Source organism: Chroicocephalus ridibundus, chromosome 1 (assembly GCF_963924245.1).
Source record: "Chroicocephalus ridibundus chromosome 1, bChrRid1.1, whole genome shotgun sequence".
Classification (NCBI taxonomy): Eukaryota; Metazoa; Chordata; class Aves; order Charadriiformes; family Laridae; genus Chroicocephalus; species Chroicocephalus ridibundus.
Genome location: NC_086284.1, coordinates 205,712,850 through 205,736,128, shown reverse-complemented (window position 1 = coordinate 205,736,128; position 23,279 = coordinate 205,712,850). Strand labels below are relative to the sequence as shown.

The 23,279-nt window shown below is 37.6% G+C and overlaps 1 protein-coding gene across 6 annotated transcripts in view; it reads left to right on the top strand.

Annotated features, from left to right (window-relative positions):
- Positions 1-23,279, top strand: part of KMT2E (lysine methyltransferase 2E (inactive)) — a 62,258-nt gene that overhangs the window by 35,916 nt on the left and 3,063 nt on the right. For 2 of the 6 annotated variants that reach the window (XM_063323470.1, XM_063323469.1), the window contains 17 exons: positions 1,030-1,242; positions 2,721-2,851; positions 3,946-4,063; positions 4,283-4,392; positions 6,035-6,296; positions 8,320-8,418; positions 10,209-10,373; positions 11,199-11,507; positions 13,993-14,247; positions 14,447-14,591; positions 15,378-15,631; positions 15,781-15,837; positions 17,409-17,972; positions 20,380-20,681; positions 22,649-22,737; positions 22,839-22,958; positions 23,119-23,210. In XM_063323470.1, the coding sequence (XP_063179540.1) occupies positions 1,030-1,242; positions 2,721-2,851; positions 3,946-4,063; positions 4,283-4,392; positions 6,035-6,296; positions 8,320-8,418; positions 10,209-10,373; positions 11,199-11,507; positions 13,993-14,247; positions 14,447-14,591; positions 15,378-15,631; positions 15,781-15,837; positions 17,409-17,972; positions 20,380-20,681; positions 22,649-22,737; positions 22,839-22,958; positions 23,119-23,210 (3,285 nt within the window). Of the gene's footprint in view, positions 1-1,029; positions 1,243-2,720; positions 2,852-3,945; positions 4,064-4,282; positions 4,393-6,034; positions 6,297-8,319; positions 8,419-10,208; positions 10,374-11,198; positions 11,508-13,992; positions 14,248-14,446; positions 14,592-15,377; positions 15,632-15,780; positions 15,838-17,408; positions 17,973-20,379; positions 20,682-21,416; positions 21,798-22,648; positions 22,738-22,838; positions 22,959-23,118; positions 23,211-23,279 lie in introns of those variants that run through there. The other 4 variants (XR_010069558.1, XR_010069559.1, XM_063323472.1 and 1 more) reach the window with 4 other exon arrangements.

The following is a 23,279-nucleotide window of genomic DNA, read 5'->3' as shown; positions in this document are numbered from 1 at the left end:
AAGTGGGACACAATTTGCACTTCAGATACATAAGATTTGACTTGCCAATAGCAAAGACACAATTGGGGAAGAAAAATCTCTTACTTTGTGCTTTTTGAATGTGGTGTTTTGTAAGGTTCCATTGTGGTTTTTTGTGGTTTTCTTAGTATCACACCTTTTTTAATACTGTTTGTGTGTATGGTTCTCTTGATGCACAAAAGAAATGTAATCCATAAGAGGTAAATTGAATTGCTGAACTACTTGCTGTTTTATTAATGTTTAATAGTGTCTCTGCTCAGGTGGATAGAAAAGGGAGCGTTGGTTGGCTGCTGCTGTCCATAAGGAGCATTGGTTGGCTGCAGCCTGGCTGCTGCTTGTGAGGTCTGGAGGTACAATGGCACTTTCTTTAAAAGTGAAAGGATCTGAAGCATTGCAGAAGAAAATTGTCTAGTGAGGAATGGATAAGGGGAGAGAAATGATCTGTGCAAAGCCTGTAACAGTAGAGTCACAACCTTAATGTTGTAGGTATAGAATTAGTAAAGTTTAGTAAGATGTGAAGTGGAAAAAAGATACAGCGTGACCCTTGAAGTTGAAAGGGGAAAATAAAAACTGTGTATTGTAGAATGGAAGCTGGAGTTCTTTATATTTGCATATGTCCACAAAAGTTGAGTAGGAAGGGATATCTGACCCGCCAACTCCTGCACTCACAGATTCTTGATGCAGTGCAGTTGTGGGAGAAAATGATGTCAGTCTCCATTCTCATCCCACTAAAAGCTAGAATCCTTATTGAAGGGGGAATGTATTGCTGAACTTGGGCAATATTTATGAAATAATAAAATTCATACAAGGACAAATGTAATGCTACTGTATTCAACTCGGTGCTTTTAAGTAATGCAAAATTTTATACCGGACTTCCTAAAAAAAACAAACAACCAACCCCTAAATCAGCGGCATACCTTTGCCCTTCATTTTGTGTCTTGTAGACTTACTTTTTTATTGTAATATCTTTTCCTTACCTTGTAATATCTCATCACTTACTTCAATTTTTAGGGCTCAGCTCCAGAGATTGATCCTACTGACAGTTCAAACTTCGGATGGGAAACTAAAATCAAGGCATGGATGGATCGTTATGAAGAAGCAAATAATAACCAGTACAGCGAGGGTGTCCAGAGAGAGGCACAAAAAATAGCTCTGAGATTAGGCAATGGAAATGACAAAAAAGAAGTCAACACCAGCAATCTGATTTTCAAGCCTCCGGTAGAGGTAATGAGCTATGTCATGTTGTGTTTACTGCATGCTTGCTGGTTTTGTGCTATGACAAAGATATCCATTTAGATGCCTTAAAACAAACAAATAAAAAAAAGAAAAAAGGGGACTTCACATTCATTTTCTGTATCTTGTCTCACCATATCTAAGCATCAGAGTTTGAACAGCTTTTTCAGAATTCATAATTGATTTTCATACATCCTATATCACCCCTGATTATGTTTACACTTGCATATCAGTTCTCATAAAAATAACTAAGGTGCTGACCTGAACCTGAACATCGGATTGTCCTTAGACTGTCTTTTGTGGTGAGCGTAATGCAGTAAACTTTGCTGCTGCTGTTTCTCTGCTCTGTGAGGAATATCAGAAGTGGTTAGAGTAGGTCATAGAATCATAGAATTGTATAGATTGGAAAAGACCTTTAAGATAATTGAGGCCAACCATAAACATTAAAGTTGGAATCTTTTTTTTTTTTCTGATATGTGTATCAACATGTTAATTGTCCACATTTTTCTTAAGATACAGTAAGTCTGTTCTAGATGTTTAGGTATTCCAATAGAACAGAATTTCATTGTAGTTCATGAAGGATGTTCTGATGGCAGGTGATATTCTGATACGGATTTTTTTTATTTTTTACTCTTGTAATTTCTAGTTTATGAAGAAATTGTGCAGTGTGTTTTTCTGTCCTTAACATCAGTTACTTGACGGCTTAAAATCAGAGCCATGTAACAGAGCATAGCATTTTGTAGCAGGAATCTTGAGGAGTAGTTACTGTAGCAGATTAATGGAAGCATCTTTGCTGCTTTTCCTCAAAGACTATCATGGCATATGGGACACCCTCCTCAGAGGTATATCTCTGCTTACAGAGCCTTTTGCCTACATAGAGGCTACTTCCTTTTTGATTGGTGATGAGAGTTATGAGAAGTGTGAGTTCACTAATTGTCAGGATATGTATTGGTTTTTAATTAAAGGCCATCCTTCCATCTAAAGATACGGAAATAATAAAAAAAGAATCATGTGAGTTTCCAGATTTCTTATTATTTTGTTATCTTTCTGTTCAGTTACCTTGAATGGATCATGAATGTTCTTTTATGTTTGCATGTTTTGTTTTGTTTGAAGGAATTTAAGCCTTTTGAAAGTGTTATGCAAAACAATGCCGCAGTTCGTCATAGTGGTGGTGAGAGTTGAGTGGAGAGGGATATAGTACTTGAATTGTGAGAACATGAATTTGTTGGGTTTCAGCCATGTGCTGGAGAACTAGGGCTAAAACATTCCTTGATCTAAATTCATAACTAGCTGCGTTGGTAAGGAAACAGAACAGTTTAATCAAATCAGTCTGGAGGTTTAATTGCAAAAAGCAGGGTGTTTTAGTTAATATAGAATTGTTTAGTAGCTGTGAAAGTATAATCTGCTGTTAATAATAATAGAAAAATGATAGAAAATAATACTTCATAAACTTACTTATGTCTTTATAGAGTTACGTGCAAAAAAACAAGAAGATTCTAAAAGCTGCCAAAGACTTGCCTCCTGATGCACTTATTATTGAATACAGAGGAAAGTTCATGCTGAGAGAACAATTTGAAGCTAATGGATATTTCTTTAAAAGGTTTGTTTATTCCAAATGTTCTAATAAGGTTGACTGTTAAAACATGTTTTTGACAAACTCTTGCTTCAAGTACAAGTGACTCTTAGTTACCAGCATGGTCTTGCATTTTACTGTTGTCTGATTAAAAATAATTGCAACTGGAATCTGGTCTCCCCCTTCTCTTCTGGACGTCCTTACAGATCTGTTCAGGAGTTAGTTCCCTCTTTCTTTGTTCTTCCCTGATTACAGGATTCCGCATTCTCAGTTAGGTAGTTGTGCACCTTAAACCAGAGGTTGGCAAGTTCTGCCATCCTAAAATAATTCAGAAGGTAACAGCAAAGATACTCTCTATTGTGAGAGAAATAGATTTTAAGTCCATCAGTCCAAGAACAGAATCCGGCACAGATCAACTTTGGGCCCTTTTACTGCCAGAGTTGGTTAAGTTGGTTAAGTTACTGAGTGATGTATGATTGCTTCCTTCTTCCTGTAGGCCATTTTCAATTCTACCATTCACTGCGCACACACAACTACTTGGGACATTGCAGGAGGCCTGTTGGAGAAGAGAACACAGAGCTTTTGCTCAGTAAAGATGGAAGGGTTCCCTGGCACTTGCTATAGCAGAACTTAAAGCGTGTCTTGGCAAAGCAGGTCCCCCCTTTCTTCAGGAAGGTTGGGTGCTAGTGATAACCGCAGGTGTTAGGCAGGGGTGTGGGGGTGTTATTTTTATTCTGTTTTTTCAGATGATTCTACGAGGCAACAGATTTCCACCTGAGTTTCATTTTAGGAGCTGCCATAAGAAAGGTTTAAGAAAGATGAAGAATCTTAACCTTATGTCTTCCATGTCTAGTGCTTGCCCTGTTGCTGTTCCTCCCTTCAGATCCTATGCAGAAGAATTACATTCAGGGCTGTAATCAAACTTTTGGTATTCTGAGAACACATGTGGAGAATGTACTAGTTAAAATCACAAAGCTTAAATAGAAATTTGTCATTCTGAGATTAACACACAAATTTAGTGTATCATGCCAAACATCATGTTACAAAGTTAATGTGAGAAATCGGTGACATTTGGCATCTTTATACGTGATAAAACTCTGTTTTTCTTGTATCTTTTTCAGGCCATACCCATTTGTCTTGTTTTATTCCAAATTCCATGGACTAGAAATGTGTGTTGATGCAAGGACTTTTGGAAACGAAGCTCGATTCATCAGGCGTTCATGTACGCCAAATGCAGAGGTGAGCATATACATAAATTAGGTTTTATTTACTTAGAAGTCCCCTTTTCCTTGAGTTTCCTGACTTAAAATTTGAGTAATCCCTACAATTTCTATACAGGTACTTTCGGGGGGGGAAAAAACCCCATAAGAATAACAAAAACCCCAAACAAACAAACAAACAAAACCAAAAAAGCCCAGCTTAATTCATGATAATACAATAATGTTCTCTTGAATATAGGTGAGGCATATAATTGAAGATGGAACAATTCATCTTTACATTTACTCCATCCATAACATTCCAAAGGGAGCAGAGATTACCATAGCATTTGATTTTGATTACGGAAATTGGTAAGTATCTAAGCATGGTGTTGTAAAATACATCTAATACTTACTAAGTTATGTTGCAAAGTTATGTTGCAAAAAACACACTTGTTTTTATATCATTTACTTTCTTTAATAACAGGGCTCCTTAAGCTATGTATTTACAATGAACAGTGTGTGTGTGGGCAGGGTTTCCTCTGTATTTTTATTACTACATATGTGTTGTTAATTTCATGAATGTTGCAGTTACTTAAAAATGATGTGGAAAAGATACAAACTTAGATGAATATGAATGAAGATATACTCTGAAAATTTGTGTCCCTTAGTATGGGCACAGTAGAGGGAAGAAAATCTAGAACTATTTGATAATGCCCTGTTTATTTCAGAGTGACTCTGCAGTGTAAGTTCAGGAAGACAGTGTCTGTGGGTTTTAGTTATAAATAGCGTTTGTTTAATGCATGATTAAGAACGTTCAAATACACTGAATGCATAGTGCCTTAGGTTCTGTAACCTATTACGCATTTTCCTGAATATAACCACTGCCCCATTGATGAGTTGGGGAAAGCTTTCATGAGTCGTTCCCATTGTTTGTAAGCATCGTTTTGAAATAGTAAAGGAAATAATTAAGTTCCACTTGCATAGGTAGGCATTGCTATTCAAACACCTCTTTGAAATCTGATGGCCAAATAAGGCCTTTGAGTGATATAATCTAGTAATGATTTCTCTTAGCTAGTAGGAAATGTTCTAGGGTATAGGTATGTTGTGCAGGAACACGTAGGCTAATACTAACCTTAGAAAGAGCCTGTCTGTGTCTTTATGTGCACTTAGTTGGGTTCAGAAGCAGTCCTTAACTGTTTCACATTTTGCTGCACCAAGGTCATGCACTTTCTTGTGGTCTGCTTGTAAGTCAGCTTGGGTGTAGTGCCGAGCAGATGTGACTTCACTACATGAACTACTTATGACCTGAACTAGTTATGTCCGTAGGATACTACCTGTATTAATCAACTTGGATTCAGACTAACTCAAGATACTTGCACTGCTCAGTGTTATAGATATACTCCTACATCCCTCACATGCAGACATTCTGAGAAATTGCCTGGTTGATGGTTTTTTTGTCATTTTGTTATTCATCCTTTTAAAAATATGTAGTAGTTGTGTTTAATACCTGCAGCTAACAGCCTGTATAAGTTGAATGTGTTTGAATAACAGTTCCTACATATCTAAGTGAAACTTAAAATTGTTCAAGGTGACTCTTGAGTTCTTTCCAGCGTGCTCATTCTGTAAATAGTTTCTGCCGTCTTTGCATAAAGCAAGAACTCTGCCTTCTATGTGTCTGTTAATTTATTTAATGTGGTGGTCATATTTCCACCCAGGATATACTCAGGTTTTAGAGATCTTCCATCTTTTAAGCAAAGACTAACCTTGAATTTAAAAGAACTCCCATGTGGTAAACAGACACAAATTCTGTTGATCAGTAGATAAGATTTTTGAATTACAGTAGTATTGTATATCTTGGTGAAAACTTGAGCCAACTGCTTTTAATATGGTTGGCTTGCATCATAGCAAATGTTTAATGTGAAACGTATCGGCTTGTGTGATTTAGTGTTGAAAAGTCTCATTGCTGTACAACCTAATCAAAATACGCCTTCTCACATTTAATTACTTTTAGTAAATACAAAGTGGATTGTGCTTGCCTCAAAGAAAATCCTGAATGTCCAGTTCTCAGACGTTCTGAACCTACAGAAAACATCAATACTGGGTATGAAACCAGAAGGAAAAAGGGAAAGAAAGAGAAAGATGTTTCAAGAGAAAAGGAGACTCAGAATCAGAACATCACATTGGACTGTGAAGGAGCAGCCACCAAAATGAAAATTGCAGATAATAAACAGAGGAAGCTCTCTCCCCTCAGGCTGTCCATTTCTAATAATCAGGTATTGGCACAAAGATGATAGAAAGAAAAGCTTTTAAACACAAATACTGTCCTTTCGTAGTTACTAAAGGAATTTTAACAAGTCACTGAATGGGGTAATGATGGATAAGCTGTTTAGAATTTTTTAAACTGTTCTCAGTTTTCCTGAATATTTGATTGTATTTAAAGATACGTTCGTTCCCATACCAGTTTAAACTCTACGTTTTTCTTACATGTTTTTTGTGGATCTCTAATGTGAAAGCCTCATGTCATGCTTTCAGGAGCTCCCTGTCCACCCTGAAGTGTATTTTGGTTAGTTGCATGCATTACTCAGAAGCGTAGTATTTTAAATGTAGCAATAAGTAACCCTCCTGTTGAAACAAAACTTCAACCCAGAATATTAAGTGTTGACTGCAGCTCTGTGTGCAAGATTAAATGGAGTTTGGGGAGTCAGGAGGAGGAAGGTGTCTTTTGAAGCTGAATACTGGATAACAGGTGGATAGTATAGTAAAGCTACCTGGTAATATACCATGGTAGTCAATTTTAAATTAGTCTTTCTTTTCATATGTTAGCTTGAAAGAACTAGTGGGAGAGATCTTGAGATGAATTATTAAATTAATCTTGCAGAACAGCTATTAAAGATAAATATTTAATATGAGAAGGTGGTTACCTTGTAACTATCTCTCTTTTCTTTCTTTTTTGGGGTGGGTGATGGTGGTGATTTTTAAAATCTTTTTTTTCTTATATGATGGTTTTTGATGATGATTTAGTAGCAGAGAGAAAGGAGTTATTCTGGGAGGGAGCCATTTCCAAGTTCTTAATCTTTTAACATCACTTAAGAATGAAGGAAATAAGGTGAAAATGAGCATATTGACCCCCAGTTTTCTTAAAATGATCAAATTGTTCTGGGGTTTTAGTAGCTAAATAGTTTAAAAATGCTTGGAAGTCCAGAAGGCATGGCATGTGACTGACTTAGGATCTCCAGAGGCAACACTGAAACTTTCTCATCTTAAGTGATTTTTTTGTTTTTTAACAAGTGATAACTGGTATTTGGAACCTTCTCACAAGCTTTTAACATAATGTACAGTGCTTATATAAAACAGTCACAGGAAAACTAGTATTATTTTTAAACCAGAACTTAAAACAGTAGGAATTGTGAGAAGAATAAAGCTGTTAAAACTTGTGTCTAAACATAGAAGCCAGTCGATTAATAGGTTTTTTTCCTGGGGTGAAATAAATAATGCCAAGGTAAAGAAAGTGTTCAGGAAAACGTAAATACACTTTTAAGACAAATGTTAAAAAACCCCAAACCTGTGTAGTCCAAGTCAAAGTGAAATTGCTATAGGACTAGTGAACACTTAAAATCTTTTCAAAGCTACTGTTTCATCTTTTTTTTTTCTTTTTTCTTTTTTTCTTCCCAAAATCGGAAACCATTATTAGTTACCTAACTCTTGTGTTTCCTTATGGTATGGCACTGTTATTAGATTCTGTAGTGAGAGTGTAAATGGAAAATGCAACTTTAATAGAATACACTTTTGAACTGAGAAGAATTTCTATGTAATTGTCCGTTAACGTCTCCTTTGACATTCATTCTATTTCATTAAAACTGATGTTTGGGTTTTTTAATGCGGGTGTAATGTAAAACTCCTAATTGTTCAACAGATTATAAAATGGCTGTATCAGTGGCCAGTGTTAGTGCCCAAAAGCTTCTGTTGGTTTGGAGGTTTAATTCTGTTTTTTTTTTTTTTTTTTTTTTTTTTTTGGTTGGTGAGGTGGGCGAGTGGGGATGGAACCCCAAAATTTCCATAAAGTAGCATGCTAAAGAAAAAAGATACAAATGTGTCTAAGGTCAGAATGGAAAAGTGATAATATCTACAGGTTTATATGAAGTGGATGTTAGTTTTTTTCACATTTGTGTCTTGATTTAGTGGTGTGGTTACTTTTGCTGTAGTGTTCTGAGGATTCTTAGTTCTGTGTAGCTTTTAGTTTTCCCTCATTTGCCAGAGCGGTGGAGCTTCTGTAAAGCAGTTGTTTCTGTCTTTCAGGAGCCAGATTTTATTGATGATATAGAAGAAAAAACTCCCATTAGCAATGAAGTAGAAATGGAATCAGAGGAGCAGATTGCAGAAAGGAAGAGGAAGATGGTAAGTTGGGAAGCAAGTAGCTGCCTAAAGTTGTCACTAAGGCTTGGTGACACCTGCTCTTCCCATGCTGATTGCTGCCTTTTTGTAGGCTTGTAGAATCTGAGTATATATGAAGTCAGATCCTTACATGAACCTGAACTTAAAATGAAAAGCTTGCTGTTTGAGAGCATTTCATCTGGCTTGATCATTGCTTCCTGACAAAAACCTGCTTTTATCTTCAGCTGTATATAATTTTCTATTGCCTTTAAACATGCTGTTGTAGAAATCATGCAGATTTTTTTTTTTCACTCTTTTTTATTGCATGTTATTTGTAATAGCCACTTTATAGATAGTACGGGGAGTCAGGATTTTTGCCTGACTGCTTAATTTTTTTTGAGGTCCCAACATAGAAAGCCTCAGAAATCCTAATTTTCAGAGGTTGGTAGAACAATGTTATGAAAACTGACATTTTTAAGTGTGCCTTTTGCGGGGGGGGGGGGGGCATTCAAAATGTGAGATACTTGAAATTACTGGTTAAATTTTCACCAAGTTGTATAATGAAATACTAATATTTGGAACTTTCATTTTATTGTTCGTGCTCACAGAACTTCTGATAAGTGGAGTTCATGGTGGCACCAAAACTGTCTGCATCTGCCCGAACCTTAAAAAAATAAAAGGGGATTGGGTATTCATTCCTTTTGGTCAGTATTTCCTACAACGCTGTCAGTAGCAAAATTGATTATACTTGTGTTTATTAGACAATAGAAAGCAAAATATTCTTAAGTAAAATGTATATTTTAATATGAAATCTGAAGACAGACAGCATGAGCTCTAATATTAACATATAACAGCGTCTTGTCATGCTTTTGAGGAATAATTCTCATCACATTCTGTTGGTTGTACTGGTTTTGCTCTCAAGAAACTGCAAGTTTGCCTGAATTCCGGCATTTTACCAAGGAAACAAAGGCAGGTTCAGTGGCAAAACAAAATTGGGTTCCTCGTTCACTCATATGAGCAATATATTTGCGGGTATTCTTCTTTCTTTGATAGCAACAATGTGTTTATATCAATGCCCTCTTGAGCTGCAGGAACTTATAAAAAAAAAAAAAGTTTGTGATAGAAGCCCCCAGTTCTGCCACCTCCTGCATTGTCTTAAGCAGAGCTCTGGGCAGATGAAGAGATCTGCCTCTGTATAGCTCTAGGATCTGAATTATGGATAGACAGAAAATTTAGCTCCTGTTGTTACCTTTGAAATAGTGATACTTGAATCTGATGTAGTTTTGATTTTTTGACTTGTAGTTTGTAGCTTTTTATGTTTGGATGTAGTTTGTGACGCTTGGGAAATTGAGTCAGAGGGATAATGGAGCTTTCTGTTGTTCTTTCGTGCATGTATTAGTATTTCATATCTTTCTGGTCATTAGTATTTAATTGTTTTTAAATACCATACATGCAGGTAAGTGGCTCAGAGCTATGTGTCCTTTTTATGCTTATGGGCCATTGATTTGCTAGTAAATCACTATTTTTATCAAGTTCTGAAATACAAAGCAGGACTCTTGTTTGTCAGGGTTGGTATGAATGCAAGCCTTTCTTCAGAAGTCTGTAATAATAGTAGTCATTCTAACATCTCGCTTTCCTCTGAGTTTTCCCTGAAATTGATCTGCATGTCAACATGCACTGAACATGTTCTGAAATACTTAAAAAAAACCAAAACACCAAAAACCAAACAAACCAACCCAACCACATTTATTTACATATTTACATACACAAAAGCTGATGACAAACTTGATCATGATTATTATTAAATCCATCAGACAAGAGAAGAACGGAAAATGGAAGCTATCCTGCAAGCTTTTGCCAGACTAGAAAAAAGAGAAAAAAGAAGAGAACAGGCTTTGGAAAGAATCAGCACAGCAAAAACTGAGGTTAAATCAGAATGCAAGGAAGCACAGATTCTCAATGATGCTGAATTTATTCAGGTAGTTATCAGTAACTTTATTTTAAAGCTAGTTTTTAGCATGGCATACTTGTATGTTTGGATGTTGAGCTGCATGTGGAGGTGGATGAATTTTTTTCCCCTGAACTCGAATGCATTTGACCAAAATCTGTATAGTTCTTTGACATTATATTGTATTATCTCCTGATTTTTTTTTCAAGAAAATACGTATAGAATCCATTTATGAGGACTTTCAGTTACATTAGTTTATGCAAATGTGCACACACACACATACCAGCTGTGTAATTCAGTCTCTCTTTGAAGTTCAGGGTAGGAGGTGTTTAATGATACTTAATGTTTCATAAACATTTTTTTCTTTGTTGTTGCTGGATGCTAGTGCGCTTCTTACCTTGCAAATAATCTTATAGATTCTCAGTTCAGGTTGTTTCCCTGGATAATTTATGTCAGCATGCTGTTAAGTACCTTTTATGACAATGCAGAACAGTTAGTAAACTATAAATTACAAAAATGTTACTGGACTGAAAGACATCATGATGTAAGCAGCTGATTTCTAGCTTATAGGTGAATGAATGTGGTATGCCAATTCTTAAACAAATCTGTGTTGATCTGACCAGTGACTGGTGTGTGTGAATACTCTGTCAATGATACAGCAGGAAATACAGGAAATCTTCTAGTTTGCCTTGAAGAAGGATAAAAATACTATATCTGAAGTATTCTAGTTCTAACAACAAAAATGAGATAAAGGCCTTTTGGACCTGTAAAGCGGGAACTGACACTTTCTTTTAAGAAAGATAAGTAGCTTTACATGTGTGTGGGATCTGTTTACTAGACTTTTATTTTGTACCAGGAACCAGCAAAAGAAGAAACTGCCACCAAGCCTACCCCAGCCAAAGTTAATAGAGCTAAACAGAGAAAAAGCTTCTCTCGGAGTAGAACTCACATTGGACAACAACGTAGACGACACAGAACTGTCAGCATGTGTTCAGACATCCAGCCATCTTCTCCTGACGTGGAAGTAACTTCACAACATAATGAAACTGAGAATGCTGCACTGGTAGCTGAGCCTGAAACAGAAACTGTTGTTACAGAAATGGTTACTGAAACGGAAGCTCCAGCACTTAATAAATGCCCTACTAAGTATCCTAAAACAAAGAAGGTATGTCTCTTAAGGGACGGGGAGAAGAGGATGGACTTTAACAGAGTTTTAAAAAATTACGGATTGCTGCATCAGTATGAACTACATACACGTTTTTTTTTAAAAAATTGACTCATTTAAAAATCACCATTATATAGCCCCTTACTGGTTATAAATCAAGAGATTAAGGGTATGTGTAGCATCCGTTGTTAGAAGATATTTTGGACTTTAAGAGACTTCCAAAATACATCTTTCAGAACAATTTTGGAACAGATGTTTTCTAAGGGAAGTACTTTCTAAGAGGGCTGAAAAAACAGACATAACAAAAACGTAATTAAAGCTGTTAATTTAAAATGGGGGGGGAGGGGGGAGGAAATAAAAGTTGCCTTCCGTTGTTCATCGTATGTTTTAGAAGGTATTTTAATGGTAGCAAACAATATCTCAGTTGAAGTCATTAACTTCTAGTACTTCCAAGATGTCTGTTCTGAAGTGAATGGATTTAAACCCTCAAAACTTATGTGTGTGTTCGGAGGGAAGATTCTGTATTCTCTGTAGAGCTTTGTTTTTAATTTATTATTTTATTGGGCTGCATTGCAATGAGCTTGAAGAAATGCTACAATATTTAAAGGCATCAAAAAATCTTAAATCTGCAAGTGTGAATGAAGCAGTAGAACTTTCTGCTTTAAAATTCTATAGACTGCATTTAAAAAGTGACTCATTTTCAGTGCACTTTACAAGTTCTGAAAATTTTATTTGGTGTGGGGGAAAAGGGAGGAAGTCATGGGTTGAAACTTCATGAACAACAATTTCAAGATGGTTTTATTTTAAATGCCCAAACATACTTAACTTAGATTTATTTTTTTTCAAAAGGCACCTGAGCCATCCTGTAACCCTGCTTATTGCGTCACTATTAAATTCTTGTCAGAGGGGAGACTAGAATCTTTTTTTTGCATGTTGCATACCAAAAAAGAAGGAAGTTACCTGAGAAGGCAGTTGTACTGCACTTTTTGGCTGTTTCATAGTATTGAGGATAAATGTCTGAAATGTCTCATTGCATTGTACCCAGCGTACCCTAAGTGAGGAGAAAATCTTCCTTTAAAAATGAATTAATACATATAAATAAGTTTGTAAAAGATCATAGAACCATAGGGTTGGAAGGGACCTCTGGAGATCATCTAGTCCAACCCTGCTGCCAGAGCAGGGTCACCTAGAGCAGGTTGCACAGGAACGCGTCCAGGTGGGTTTTGAATGTCTCCAGAGATGGAGACTCCACCACCTCTCTGGGCAGCCTGTTCCCAGGGCTCCGCCACCCTCAAAGTAAAGAAGTTCCTCCTCATGTTTAGGTGGAACTTCTCTGCTCAAGTTTGTGCCCATTACCTCTGGTCCTGTCACCAGGCACCACTGAGAAGAGCCTGGCCCCATCCTCCTGACGCCCACCCTTTAAGTATTTATAAGTGTTGATAAGGTCCCCCTTCAGCCGTCTTTTTTTCCAGACTGCAGAGACCCAAATTCCTCAGTCTTTCTTCATAAGAGAGATGTTTGAGTCCCCTGATCATCTTGGTAGCCCTTTGCTGCACCCTCTCCAGCAGTTCCCTGTCCTTCTTGGACCGGTGAGCCCAGAACTGGACACAGTACTCCAGGTGCGGCCTCACCAAGGCAGAGTAGAGGGGGAGGATGACCTCCCTCAAACTGCTGGCCTCACTCTTCTTGATGCACCCCAGAAGATGAGCAATTTAACGCAGATTATCATAATGTATTTAATTTTAAAGCCTTACTGTCATATTAATAATATTTAATGTGCTATTTTTGCATGTTCTTCACTTTGTTGAACTACTGTAAAATTTAGGAGGTTAGTTTCTCTGTTAACAGGAACTAAAATCCGCTGGCGGGTTTTTCAAAAACACTGAACTAGCTAGGAAAGAATACCCTTTTTTGGCAAGTGTGGCTTAGTAAATGTGTTGCAATTTATTGCAACTGCAATAGAGAGGAATGTTCAAGCCTGACACATTGGCTGAAGCACAGTCCTGACAGTATGGGAATCTGATGAGGAGTTTACTTTGTTATGCTAACGTTACACTATTCTAAGCTTAGTTGCTCAGGCACAAGTTTAAAATTTTTGTTGGAATTCTGTTACTAAATTCACATCGTAAGTTCAGTTGATGTGGGCACATGTATCATACGTTCAGTGAGAACTAAATACAAAAGAACTAAATGTTAGTTTACCAAAAAAAAAAAAACAACACCAAAAAACCCCCAAAAACCCAAAAAGCAAAACCCCCAAAACTTTGGTATGTAGAGAAATCTTCTCTATTCCTTCTGCCGTCACCATTATTTTACTAAAACTCCTCATTCTTGCCCTGTGTGTTCTTAAACTTGCAGCCTGGAAACTGGCTGTTTTCTGGTTTGTGTAACAGTTGACTAGGTGAATAACTAGACTAAAAAAATGTCTAAAGGCCACTGATAAAAGCCTCATAAAACACTAATTTTTTTCTCTCTCTCTGTTCAGCACTTGGTCAGTGAATGGTTAAGTGAAAAGAGTGATAAAACAGGGAAGCCTACAGAGAGTCTATCAGAAAGGCCTCTACGCATAACTACCGACCCTGAAGTTCTGGCTACTCAGCTGAATTCTTTACCAGGTCTCACTTACAGTCCACATGTATATTCAACTCCAAAGCACTATATTCGTTTTACTTCACCATTCCTTTCAGAAAAGAGGAGGAAAAAAGAACCTGTGGAAAACATTACTGGCTCTTGTAAGAAGGTAATGCTTCCCTTCACTGTGGTTCCCCATCCCCTGTTATTATTAATTAAAAATTTATTTAAAATAAAAAAGTTTATTTGCTAGCCTGAATTCAGGCGGAAAAAGGCTGGTTGGCAAACCAGTTCTGCCATGTGTATCGCATTTTGAAACACTTATCATTGAACTGTAAAGTCACTGATTTGAACTTGTTTTGTTACAGCGTTGGTTGAAGCAGGCTTTGGAAGAAGAAAATTCATCAATGATTGATAGATTTAGTTCACCGTCACAAGAGAGATCTAGAAGTCCAGCCATCAATGGTGAAAATAAAAGTCCTTTATTACTGAATGACAGCTGTTCCTTAACAGGTGAAGCTTTTACTAATGCAGTACATAAGAGCTCTGTCAAAGTAGTTAAATGTGGAAGACTGTGGTTTTTAAAGTGATGAGCTAATGAAAATTCCGGGGATATTTGCACTGTTTTCTGATGCTTTCTTTGAAAGAAATGCTTAGTTGCATAGTGGTTGGGATTTTTTTTCCCCTTAACGTATACTATATAAGTAACTGCCATATCTCATAGTGTTTACAGTCAACAAGAGAGTAATGTTTTTGACCATGAATATTAAGAGGTTAGATTATAAATTAATCTTCCATTCTGTTATGTATATTCAGAATTTCTTTTAAATTCAGTGGGCCAGTGTTGTACACAGGGGAGAAGTTGTTTAGCCTTTTAGGCATAATACAAAATGGATACATGCTAAAAATTAAACACGGTTCCCTAAGGATATGGGGTGTATCAGATGATTCCTGTGTACAGTCCTGAACTTGGAATTTCCACTTTTTAGATGAACTGTCTTAAAAATGCATAGAAGTTGACGTTCCCTGTTGTGGAAACATTGACTGTTCCTCCCATCATCCTAGCACACAAATTTCAGTTGCTGATATATCTGTAGTCTGTGAAGAGTTTATTTTTTAGGAAGTCTGTAGACTGTTAAGAGTTAAGCTTTCAGGAAGCCTGCCCTTAGGAGATTTTTGCGATTTTACAAATTTTTTAATGTGGAGTCTGTAATTTCATTACATCAAGTACTTGAACCAACTGTAAGTGATTACTGTATCTAGATCTCTTCTAGCTTCTTTTCTAATTTTAACACGCAGATCTAACCACACCACTAAAAAAACGACGACTGTATCAGCTGTTGGAGTCTGCATTCTCAGAAACCTCCACACCTACTCCTTCTCCGTATGCCACACCGACTCATGCCGACATCACTGCCTCCGAGCCATCGTTGTTTGCTACTCCTCCTCGGGTAAAAACGGAAGACGAAGCTTGTAGAAATGGTTACAAACCCATATATTCACCGGTTACTCCTGTAACTCCATGTCTACATGGCAATACCATGCACTTTGAGGTGAGGTTTAAATGAATTTCAGCGTGTTCAGAGAATGCATTTACACATTCTAGTGTAAATCAGTATTTGCACTCCTGCTATAAGGGGATATTTTATGTTTCTCCAGGCTAAAAAAGAAATTGACTTGCAATTTCTTCTTATTTATTTAGAATATTTCCTCACCTGACAGTTCCCCAGAAATAAAAAGGCGAGCTTACAGTCAAGAGGTAAGGATACTTGCCAAAAACCGCAAATGGTGTCATGATTGCACCTGTATGGCTGCACTGTTCTTAGAAAATGCTTTTCATCAGCATTTGAAAGTTTCCTGGAATATAAAGGGTGGCTTCCCTACAGGCTGTGTTTGCTTATTATTGTATATTTCCACTTTGCCTATTTTATATTCTATTTGAAACTGGTTTCTCTCTCCTCTTTTTTCTGTATTGCTTAAAAATCCTGATGGCTGCCATAGAAAGGAGTAACTACTGCAATTTACAGATAAGAACAGAAAAACAACACTTGTGCTTTTCAGGTTGTAGTTAGACTTAAATTAACATTTCTCCTTGTTACCAGCATCTCTTAATTGTTTTTGTTGAGCCTAAATATGCTCAAAACAAGAGAGCAGAGCAGAAAGGTAATAAATGGGTTTAGGTGGATTAGCTCAGGAGCAGTAAGTGCTGTTGGAACGTGCCTGGGAATATGTTGGAATACTCGCAGCCTCCTGGGCTGAAGCCGGTAGTGGGGCCACTGGGGTGCCACAGGGACCTTCTGCTGGCACAGAGGAGTGAGGTTACGTTGCTCAGCGAGGTGGAGCTCAAATTCAGTGTGATAACTGCACAGTTGTAAGGGTGTCAAACTACAAACTTGGTGGCACCTAAAACAAATAGGTAAAAAAAAAGTAACAATAAAAAGACTTGGTGTATTACACTAATGGAGACTTTCACTTGTGGTGAGTCATGTCAATGAATGATGCAGATACTCTCCCCTGGGAGTTAAGCACATGTGTGGATATTTTTTTTTTTAGGTCAAAATCTTAACAAATGTTGAAATGCACAAAATTTTTCATACAATCATAGCTATCAACTGGATTTAACAATTACTTCTACACTATTGTAATTAAACATTTTAATGTTTATCTGACTTGAAAAGAGAGGTTTTACTTAGGAGCTTTCTCTTTGTAATACTAATAATTTAAAAGGATTCATGAATACCTTAACACATGGTGCTTTAGAAAAGCTACTTCCAGACATGCATATGTCCTGGCTTCTTCATGGTTAATACAGTTTGAAGAAGTATAAAAGAAGTTTCTGTAACTTAAGTAACTTTTTTTTCCTTCTACAGAATACTCGTTTTAATATTGTCTCAAAATTCAAAAGTGTCTCAGAAAAGTTTTTCTTTTTTTATTTTTATTTTATTTTCTTCTTGAAGTAAATGTTTTGACACTGAAGATCCCTTTCATGTTGAAGTGAAGCAAGTGCTTTGTAACTTCTTGGCCAGGGACTTGCTCCTGTTGAAGATCCTCCCCTTCCTCTGCCAGTCATAAACAAAACCTGGCATTTAAAGTTTATTTTGACTTTGGTTAATGTTGTTATTATGTTTGGTTGATTTCATTAAAATACTTTCACCTAATACGTCACAATAGTAGAAGTAAATATCTGGCTAAAAATAGGTAGTGTTTCCTAAAAATAGATATATTGATGGTACTGGAAGGCCTTTAATTCCATTTATAGGCACAACTGAATGTCAGTTGCAATTTTGTTGCAGTATGGAAAAATAGTTAACATGCTTTTTCTTCATGCAGGGATATGACAGAGCATCGATTCTAGCACTGAATTCTTTCAGAAATTCCAACATGACAGAAATGGGCCTGCAAGAAATAAAGACTATTGGATATTCCAGTCCAAGGAATAGGACTGATGTCACACGGCAGTGCACTGGAGAAATGGAATCTGTGTCAGAGCTCCAGCTGGGACTCGAAGTAATTGAGCAAAGTGCACTGCATAAAAACCTGGAAGCCCCCACACATGATAGGACTGATTCAAACAGCCAATTAGAAACTGCTCATTGTGGACGGGGCACAATTTATTCTTCCTGGGTAAAAAGTCCCGACAGGACAGGTGTAAATTTCTCAATGAATTCTAATTTGAGGGACTTGACTCCTTCACATCAGTTGGAGGTAGGAGGTGGATTCAGAATAAGCGAGTCAAAGTGCCTGATTCAAGACGATGCTAGAGGCATGTTCATGGAAGCATCTGTTTTTTGTACTTCAGAAGATGGAATTGCATCTGGCTTTGGAAGGACTGTCAATAATGACAACTTGATGGATGGAAATTGCACACCCCAGAATCCTCCACAGAAGAAAAAGGTTATAACTTTAAGAATCATTTGGTCTCTTTTACATGGTCTGCTAGTGATGTTTCTATAACAGAAAGAACCATAATATAATAAAAAAACAACTAATGGCTCATTTTTAGATACTGCTATGTAGTAGACATTATTCAGGGGAAATAACGGAGAGCAAACAGTAAAGTTGCTTATATCCATTAGTAAATTTCCTTTTTCCAAGTAATAGATACAGATTCACTTATTCATATGAGTCTTAACATAAGTGCTCAATAAGTGATTGCTTTCAGGTTTGAAAATGGTTGCTTATGCCACCAAGTATTACAATATTCTGTTATACAGAATATGTACTAGCATCATAGAGATCATATATTGTGAATGTTTGTTACGAATTACTGCAAGAAATTGCACTAACAGATTTTTGATACTCAGTCTTTAAAGCTCTGACTTTTTTTTTTTTATATACTTAAGGTACCTTGGTTTCATTATTAGAACTACACAGAAGTCCTTAGTTGCAAGAAATCTTCTTCTTGGCTTAATTTTCTTTTTTTTTTTTTAATGAAATATAGTGTTTGAAAAATAAGCACAATCTAAATTTGCTAGTCTCATGAAACAGTTTTTGTAGGTAAGTTGTGTGGTCATGAGCAACTCAAACCAGAACTGGAAGTCCCCTTGCATAACTGTCTTTGACTGTACTTTACTGTCAGGTTAGACTCCCGTTGCTCCTTGCAAAAGGATGACAAACATGGAAGGTAATAGTCTCCAGTGCAGCAGCGTGCCAGTTCTGTGTCAACAGATGGTAGTAAATGTTCATGTTTGAAAGCTGTGATTTATTTTCTTCATGGAAGGAACAATCAGGGGTTGGGGGTACATTCTGTGTGTGTACATGCGTCCCATCCACACCCCCCTGTACACAGCCTCCTTCCCTGTGCTCTGGAGCATGCTGCTAGGGAGCACTCACAATTCATTCTTCCTAGGTTCTCCATCAGAACTGGATTTCTGTTTATTTTGCTTCAGTTATGTTTAATTTGAGGCAAGATAGTAGGACCTCTGTTCTTGCCTGGTCCTGACCTTGAGAATTTTATAGATCCCATGCTTGTTACTGTAACCCTGCTGTTTGGCAAAGCTAAAAAAAACATAAAAGAAGCCAAAATTCTGTAGCTTCACATTCTTCTTTGTCCGAAGGCTAAATTAATTTCTTTTCAAATCCCAGCAACACTTAGTGCTTCAGTAACCCTCTCCCCTTTCTCTTGCTGACAAGGATTCTGTCTGGTTGTCACTGCTGAGGGCTTATGCTACACTAATCCCAGATGAAACAAGGTGTGACTTCCCCCTGACACCCCCAGGATTCCAGTCTAAAAGTCTCAGTTTGAAGAAACAAACAGGGAAAACTGTATCTGTACTCCTGAAAGAATGGGGTTTGGGCTTTGCAAGGACACATGCAAAAAATGAATCTTTTTACAGTGTAAAGGGCAGAGGGGGGAATCTCACTGAAGGAGAAGGTGAGAAATCAGGAATTTTGTAGAACAGTAGAAGCCTTTCTCTAGGATCACATAAGACATTAACGTCCTTGCACAGTTGTTAAAGGAGGTTTTTTCATGTTGCAACACTTTTATGGGCACTTGCTCCTCTGTCTTCTCTGATTGTTGTGTAAGTTCATCCCACTTCAAATGGATGACTGTTTTTTATTGAGGACTAAGCCGGTTAAACATGGATTTTTGCGTGATTGCACTTTTTTTCATATACATACATATATAAACTAGAAACTACTTTTCCCTTCATGCGTCATCATTTTTGGTAATAAACTTTACCTGGAATTTAGCATTAAAGTATGTTCTTAACCAGTCTCTTTTAGAGTGCAGTAAAGACACAAATTCAAAATAAACCGGGGAAAAAAATGAAACTTTAAATTGAGAATTCTATACGTTAAGAAAAATGTATGAAGAACTTGCAGAATGCTTTGATTTATGCAGTAGAGTGAAGCAGAAGCATAGCGAGTTTTTCTTATGAGGGAGTCAGACTGAGAGCAGGATGTGATGTCTCTTAAAATTAGCTTTTCTATGTCAGTGTAGTCTTCCTCATGCTGCAGTTCCAGGAGAAGCTGTAAAGTCCCTCGTAGCTTCAGCCAACAGTGTGACTTCAGCAGTCACCCTTTTGCTGACCTGCATCATATTCTGCGTCTTCCCTGAGGCAAAATGCATGCTTCCTTCTCTTGCAGTACCTTTTCTTTACATCGTCCTTACAGTCATTACTTGTTCAGTACCCTGTAAGTTCACTGCATTGACCCATCCCCACTTTCTTTTAGAACCAAGTAAATGGTATGTCTTACTGCAAGAATACATTTTATCAGAAGTGTCAGAAAGGAAACAAGTCAACTTTCCCTCTAATGTTTGGGTTGTGGGGTTGTTTTTTTTTGTTTTTCTCTCTAGGTATCCTTATTAGAATACCGTAAGAGACAACGAGAAGCTAGAAAAAGCGGCTCAAAGACGGAAAACTTCCCCCTGGTTACTGTATCTCCTCATGCTGCTGGTGGAGGAAATACGAGTAGTAACAATGGTGCTAATGATGGGTATAACAACAGTGGTGAAAACGGGGAGCAAACTGATAACGCTGCAAGCCTACCTTTACCACTGCCAACTACTGTTTATAATGCAGCTCCAGAAGATGTTGGCAACAACTGTGCAATTAAGGAATCTTCTTCCAGTGAGAAGAATGAACCAGAAGTTCAGTGGTAAGCGCAAAACTATAGGACTGAAGTGCTGAAGTACTATTTACTTAATTCTGAGTCTTTTCTATTTGAAATCTAGTTTTCTTTGATAAAGAGTGCAGAGTACTGATTGGAAGCCCTTCTTTCAGATTAGTAAAGAGTTGTCTTATCTCTTTCCTCATAAATACAGCAGGTACCTCATAAAGATTACAATGTATGAAAAATTACCCATTATTACCCAAATTATTGGTTAACTTACTTTCGTTCTGCTTTGCTTTTTTATTTTCTAAGTGCGAAATAGGTATTGGTTTGAGCAAGACAAGTTGCCTAGTTCTGTAGATTTTAAAATTGCGTAGGTAGAGTTATAAGTCTGTAGAAAATGGCATCCGTGAGTAGGCGTGCTCCTTCCACCATCGCCCAGCCTGGGCTGTGAGCGCTTGCCAGGGGGTGTGGAGGAGGGAGCAGCAGTCGGATGGAGAGGGGGCTGCAATGGCTCTGAGATCCGAGTCTGATTCTCAGCGTGGCCTTGGCTGTGCACTCCATGTCTTTGTATCCCCACTGCTTCGTCTGTGGGCTGAGCAGAATAGTTTTCATATTAAATCTCAGGATTTTTCCAGAAGTACTGTAGGGAAGAAGGGTGTAACAGGTGACTCGAGGAAGTCTGTTCTTCAGTGATCTGGCTGGAGTGTGTCTGTGGTGTTTGCTGTTGGGCAATGTGCAGGGCTGCGCGCAGGCTGTCTGACGGGTCCTTCTGCTCAGGTGGAGAGCGTGTGGTGACACTTGCGTTGCTGTTTATCATCGTTAAATGGTTCCCCTGCGTGCAGACCATCTGCTCTGTTGGATGCCATACCAGATACTCCAACCACCACAAATCCTGGGGAGAGGCACAGTGTGAAGGGGGACGAGATAGAATGACTTCAATCTGTATAAACATTGCACAACATTTTTCCACTAGAATTTTGGTAGCTGTCTCCAAAATGTTACTAGCACAACATAAACCCTGCAGATGTTCTTTGTGCTGTAGTGAAGGCCTAACAGTGTTGGGGATGAACATGGGCTGAGGAGTGGAACATCCTTCTGCTCAGATGCTCCAGCTATTCCAGAATAGAAGGATTTTGTAGAGCCAATTGAAGGGAGAACGTAAGTGCAGTCTTCAAAGTTTCACTGAAATGGGGCTGTAAGTTCGCTATGCAGAACCCAGAGTACTATACTGTAAGCAAAAAATGTGGAAAAAGGCTAAACGGGGAAGAACTTAGTAGTAAGATTTTGCAGTAATCCTGCAGGAAGCACCAATGTTTATTTTAGCACAACAGTATCATAATGCTGTATGTTCTTGCCTGAAAGACAAACGGAGCTTTGTAGAGTGCTGTCATTACTGTTTTTCTTGATCAGATTGTGATTGTCGGATGTAATTGATTTATAAAAGAGAAGATACGACTGTCATTTCATACCCACTGTCTGGCAAGTTAAATACAGCAGCTTAAACAGAGATGTAGTTGTGCAGTATTCACAACTATGGATCCACTATTAAAGAGCAAATACTTAAAAAAAAACCCAAACAAACAAACAAAAGAAAAAAAACAACAGTTATTTCCAGCTTTGGAAGACAACGGTTTTCTACAATTGGAGAATATGAAGCAGTACCTGCAGCCTTTATTTTTAATGAAGTGTAGTTTTTGACTTTTCAACTGTTTAAAAAAAAAAAAAAAAAAAAAAAAACAAAAACCCAAACCAACAGCAAAAGCCCTGCAGATCTACAGATGTTGTTTCCATATTAAGAGGAATTGTCAGTTCTTGTAATGTAACAAAGTATATTTAAAGTGGGAGAAAATAGACAGAAAATACTTAACAAATCACATTCCATGTACAACCAGTTATTTGGCTTTTATATGAAATCAACGCTGTAAATTTTCTCTGACCCAGTATTTGCGTAGGCATTGTCATAAATTTGGTCTGTGGGAGTAAACTTAAAGTGTGCTTCTCTCTTCCAGGACTGCATCAACCTCTGTGGAACAAGTGAGAGAACGAAGTTATCAGCGAGCTTTGCTTCTCAGTGATCATAGGAAAGACAAGGACAGCGGTGAGTTGATTTATCATGTCGAGGGTAGATAAATCTAACCAGTTCCCCCGTGGTAGTCCGTAATCGTTCTAATATAATGTTTGGGTCTGCTTCATCTGTAGGGGGAGAATCACCCTGTAGCCCCTGCTCACCGTCTCATGTTCAGTCTCCACCTTCATCTCATTCAAATCTCATTTCCCCGTTGCAGCTTAAGGTCCCTTCTTTCACTGAATTTATGGAAGGTCAGTAAGCAGATGACCTTGTATGACAGTTGAATTATTGAATAGTCTCTTACAAGAGCTTTAATGGCTCTTTCAAAGTCAAAATATAAAGCACTTAGCAATTTTTGCCAAAGACCTGGATTTTCCCACTTTTATATTTATCTCTGCTTTATGTCTGTAGAACCTGATCCTGAAAATCCAGAGCCTGCTTCTGAATGTCCGTCCCCAGATACTTCCCAAAAGACTTGCAGGAGTCCATCAAAAGCGAGCAAGGTAATGCTGTGTGCGCACACGTGTGTCGTATAATATGTGTACAAATATGAACATACATCTCTGATTTAT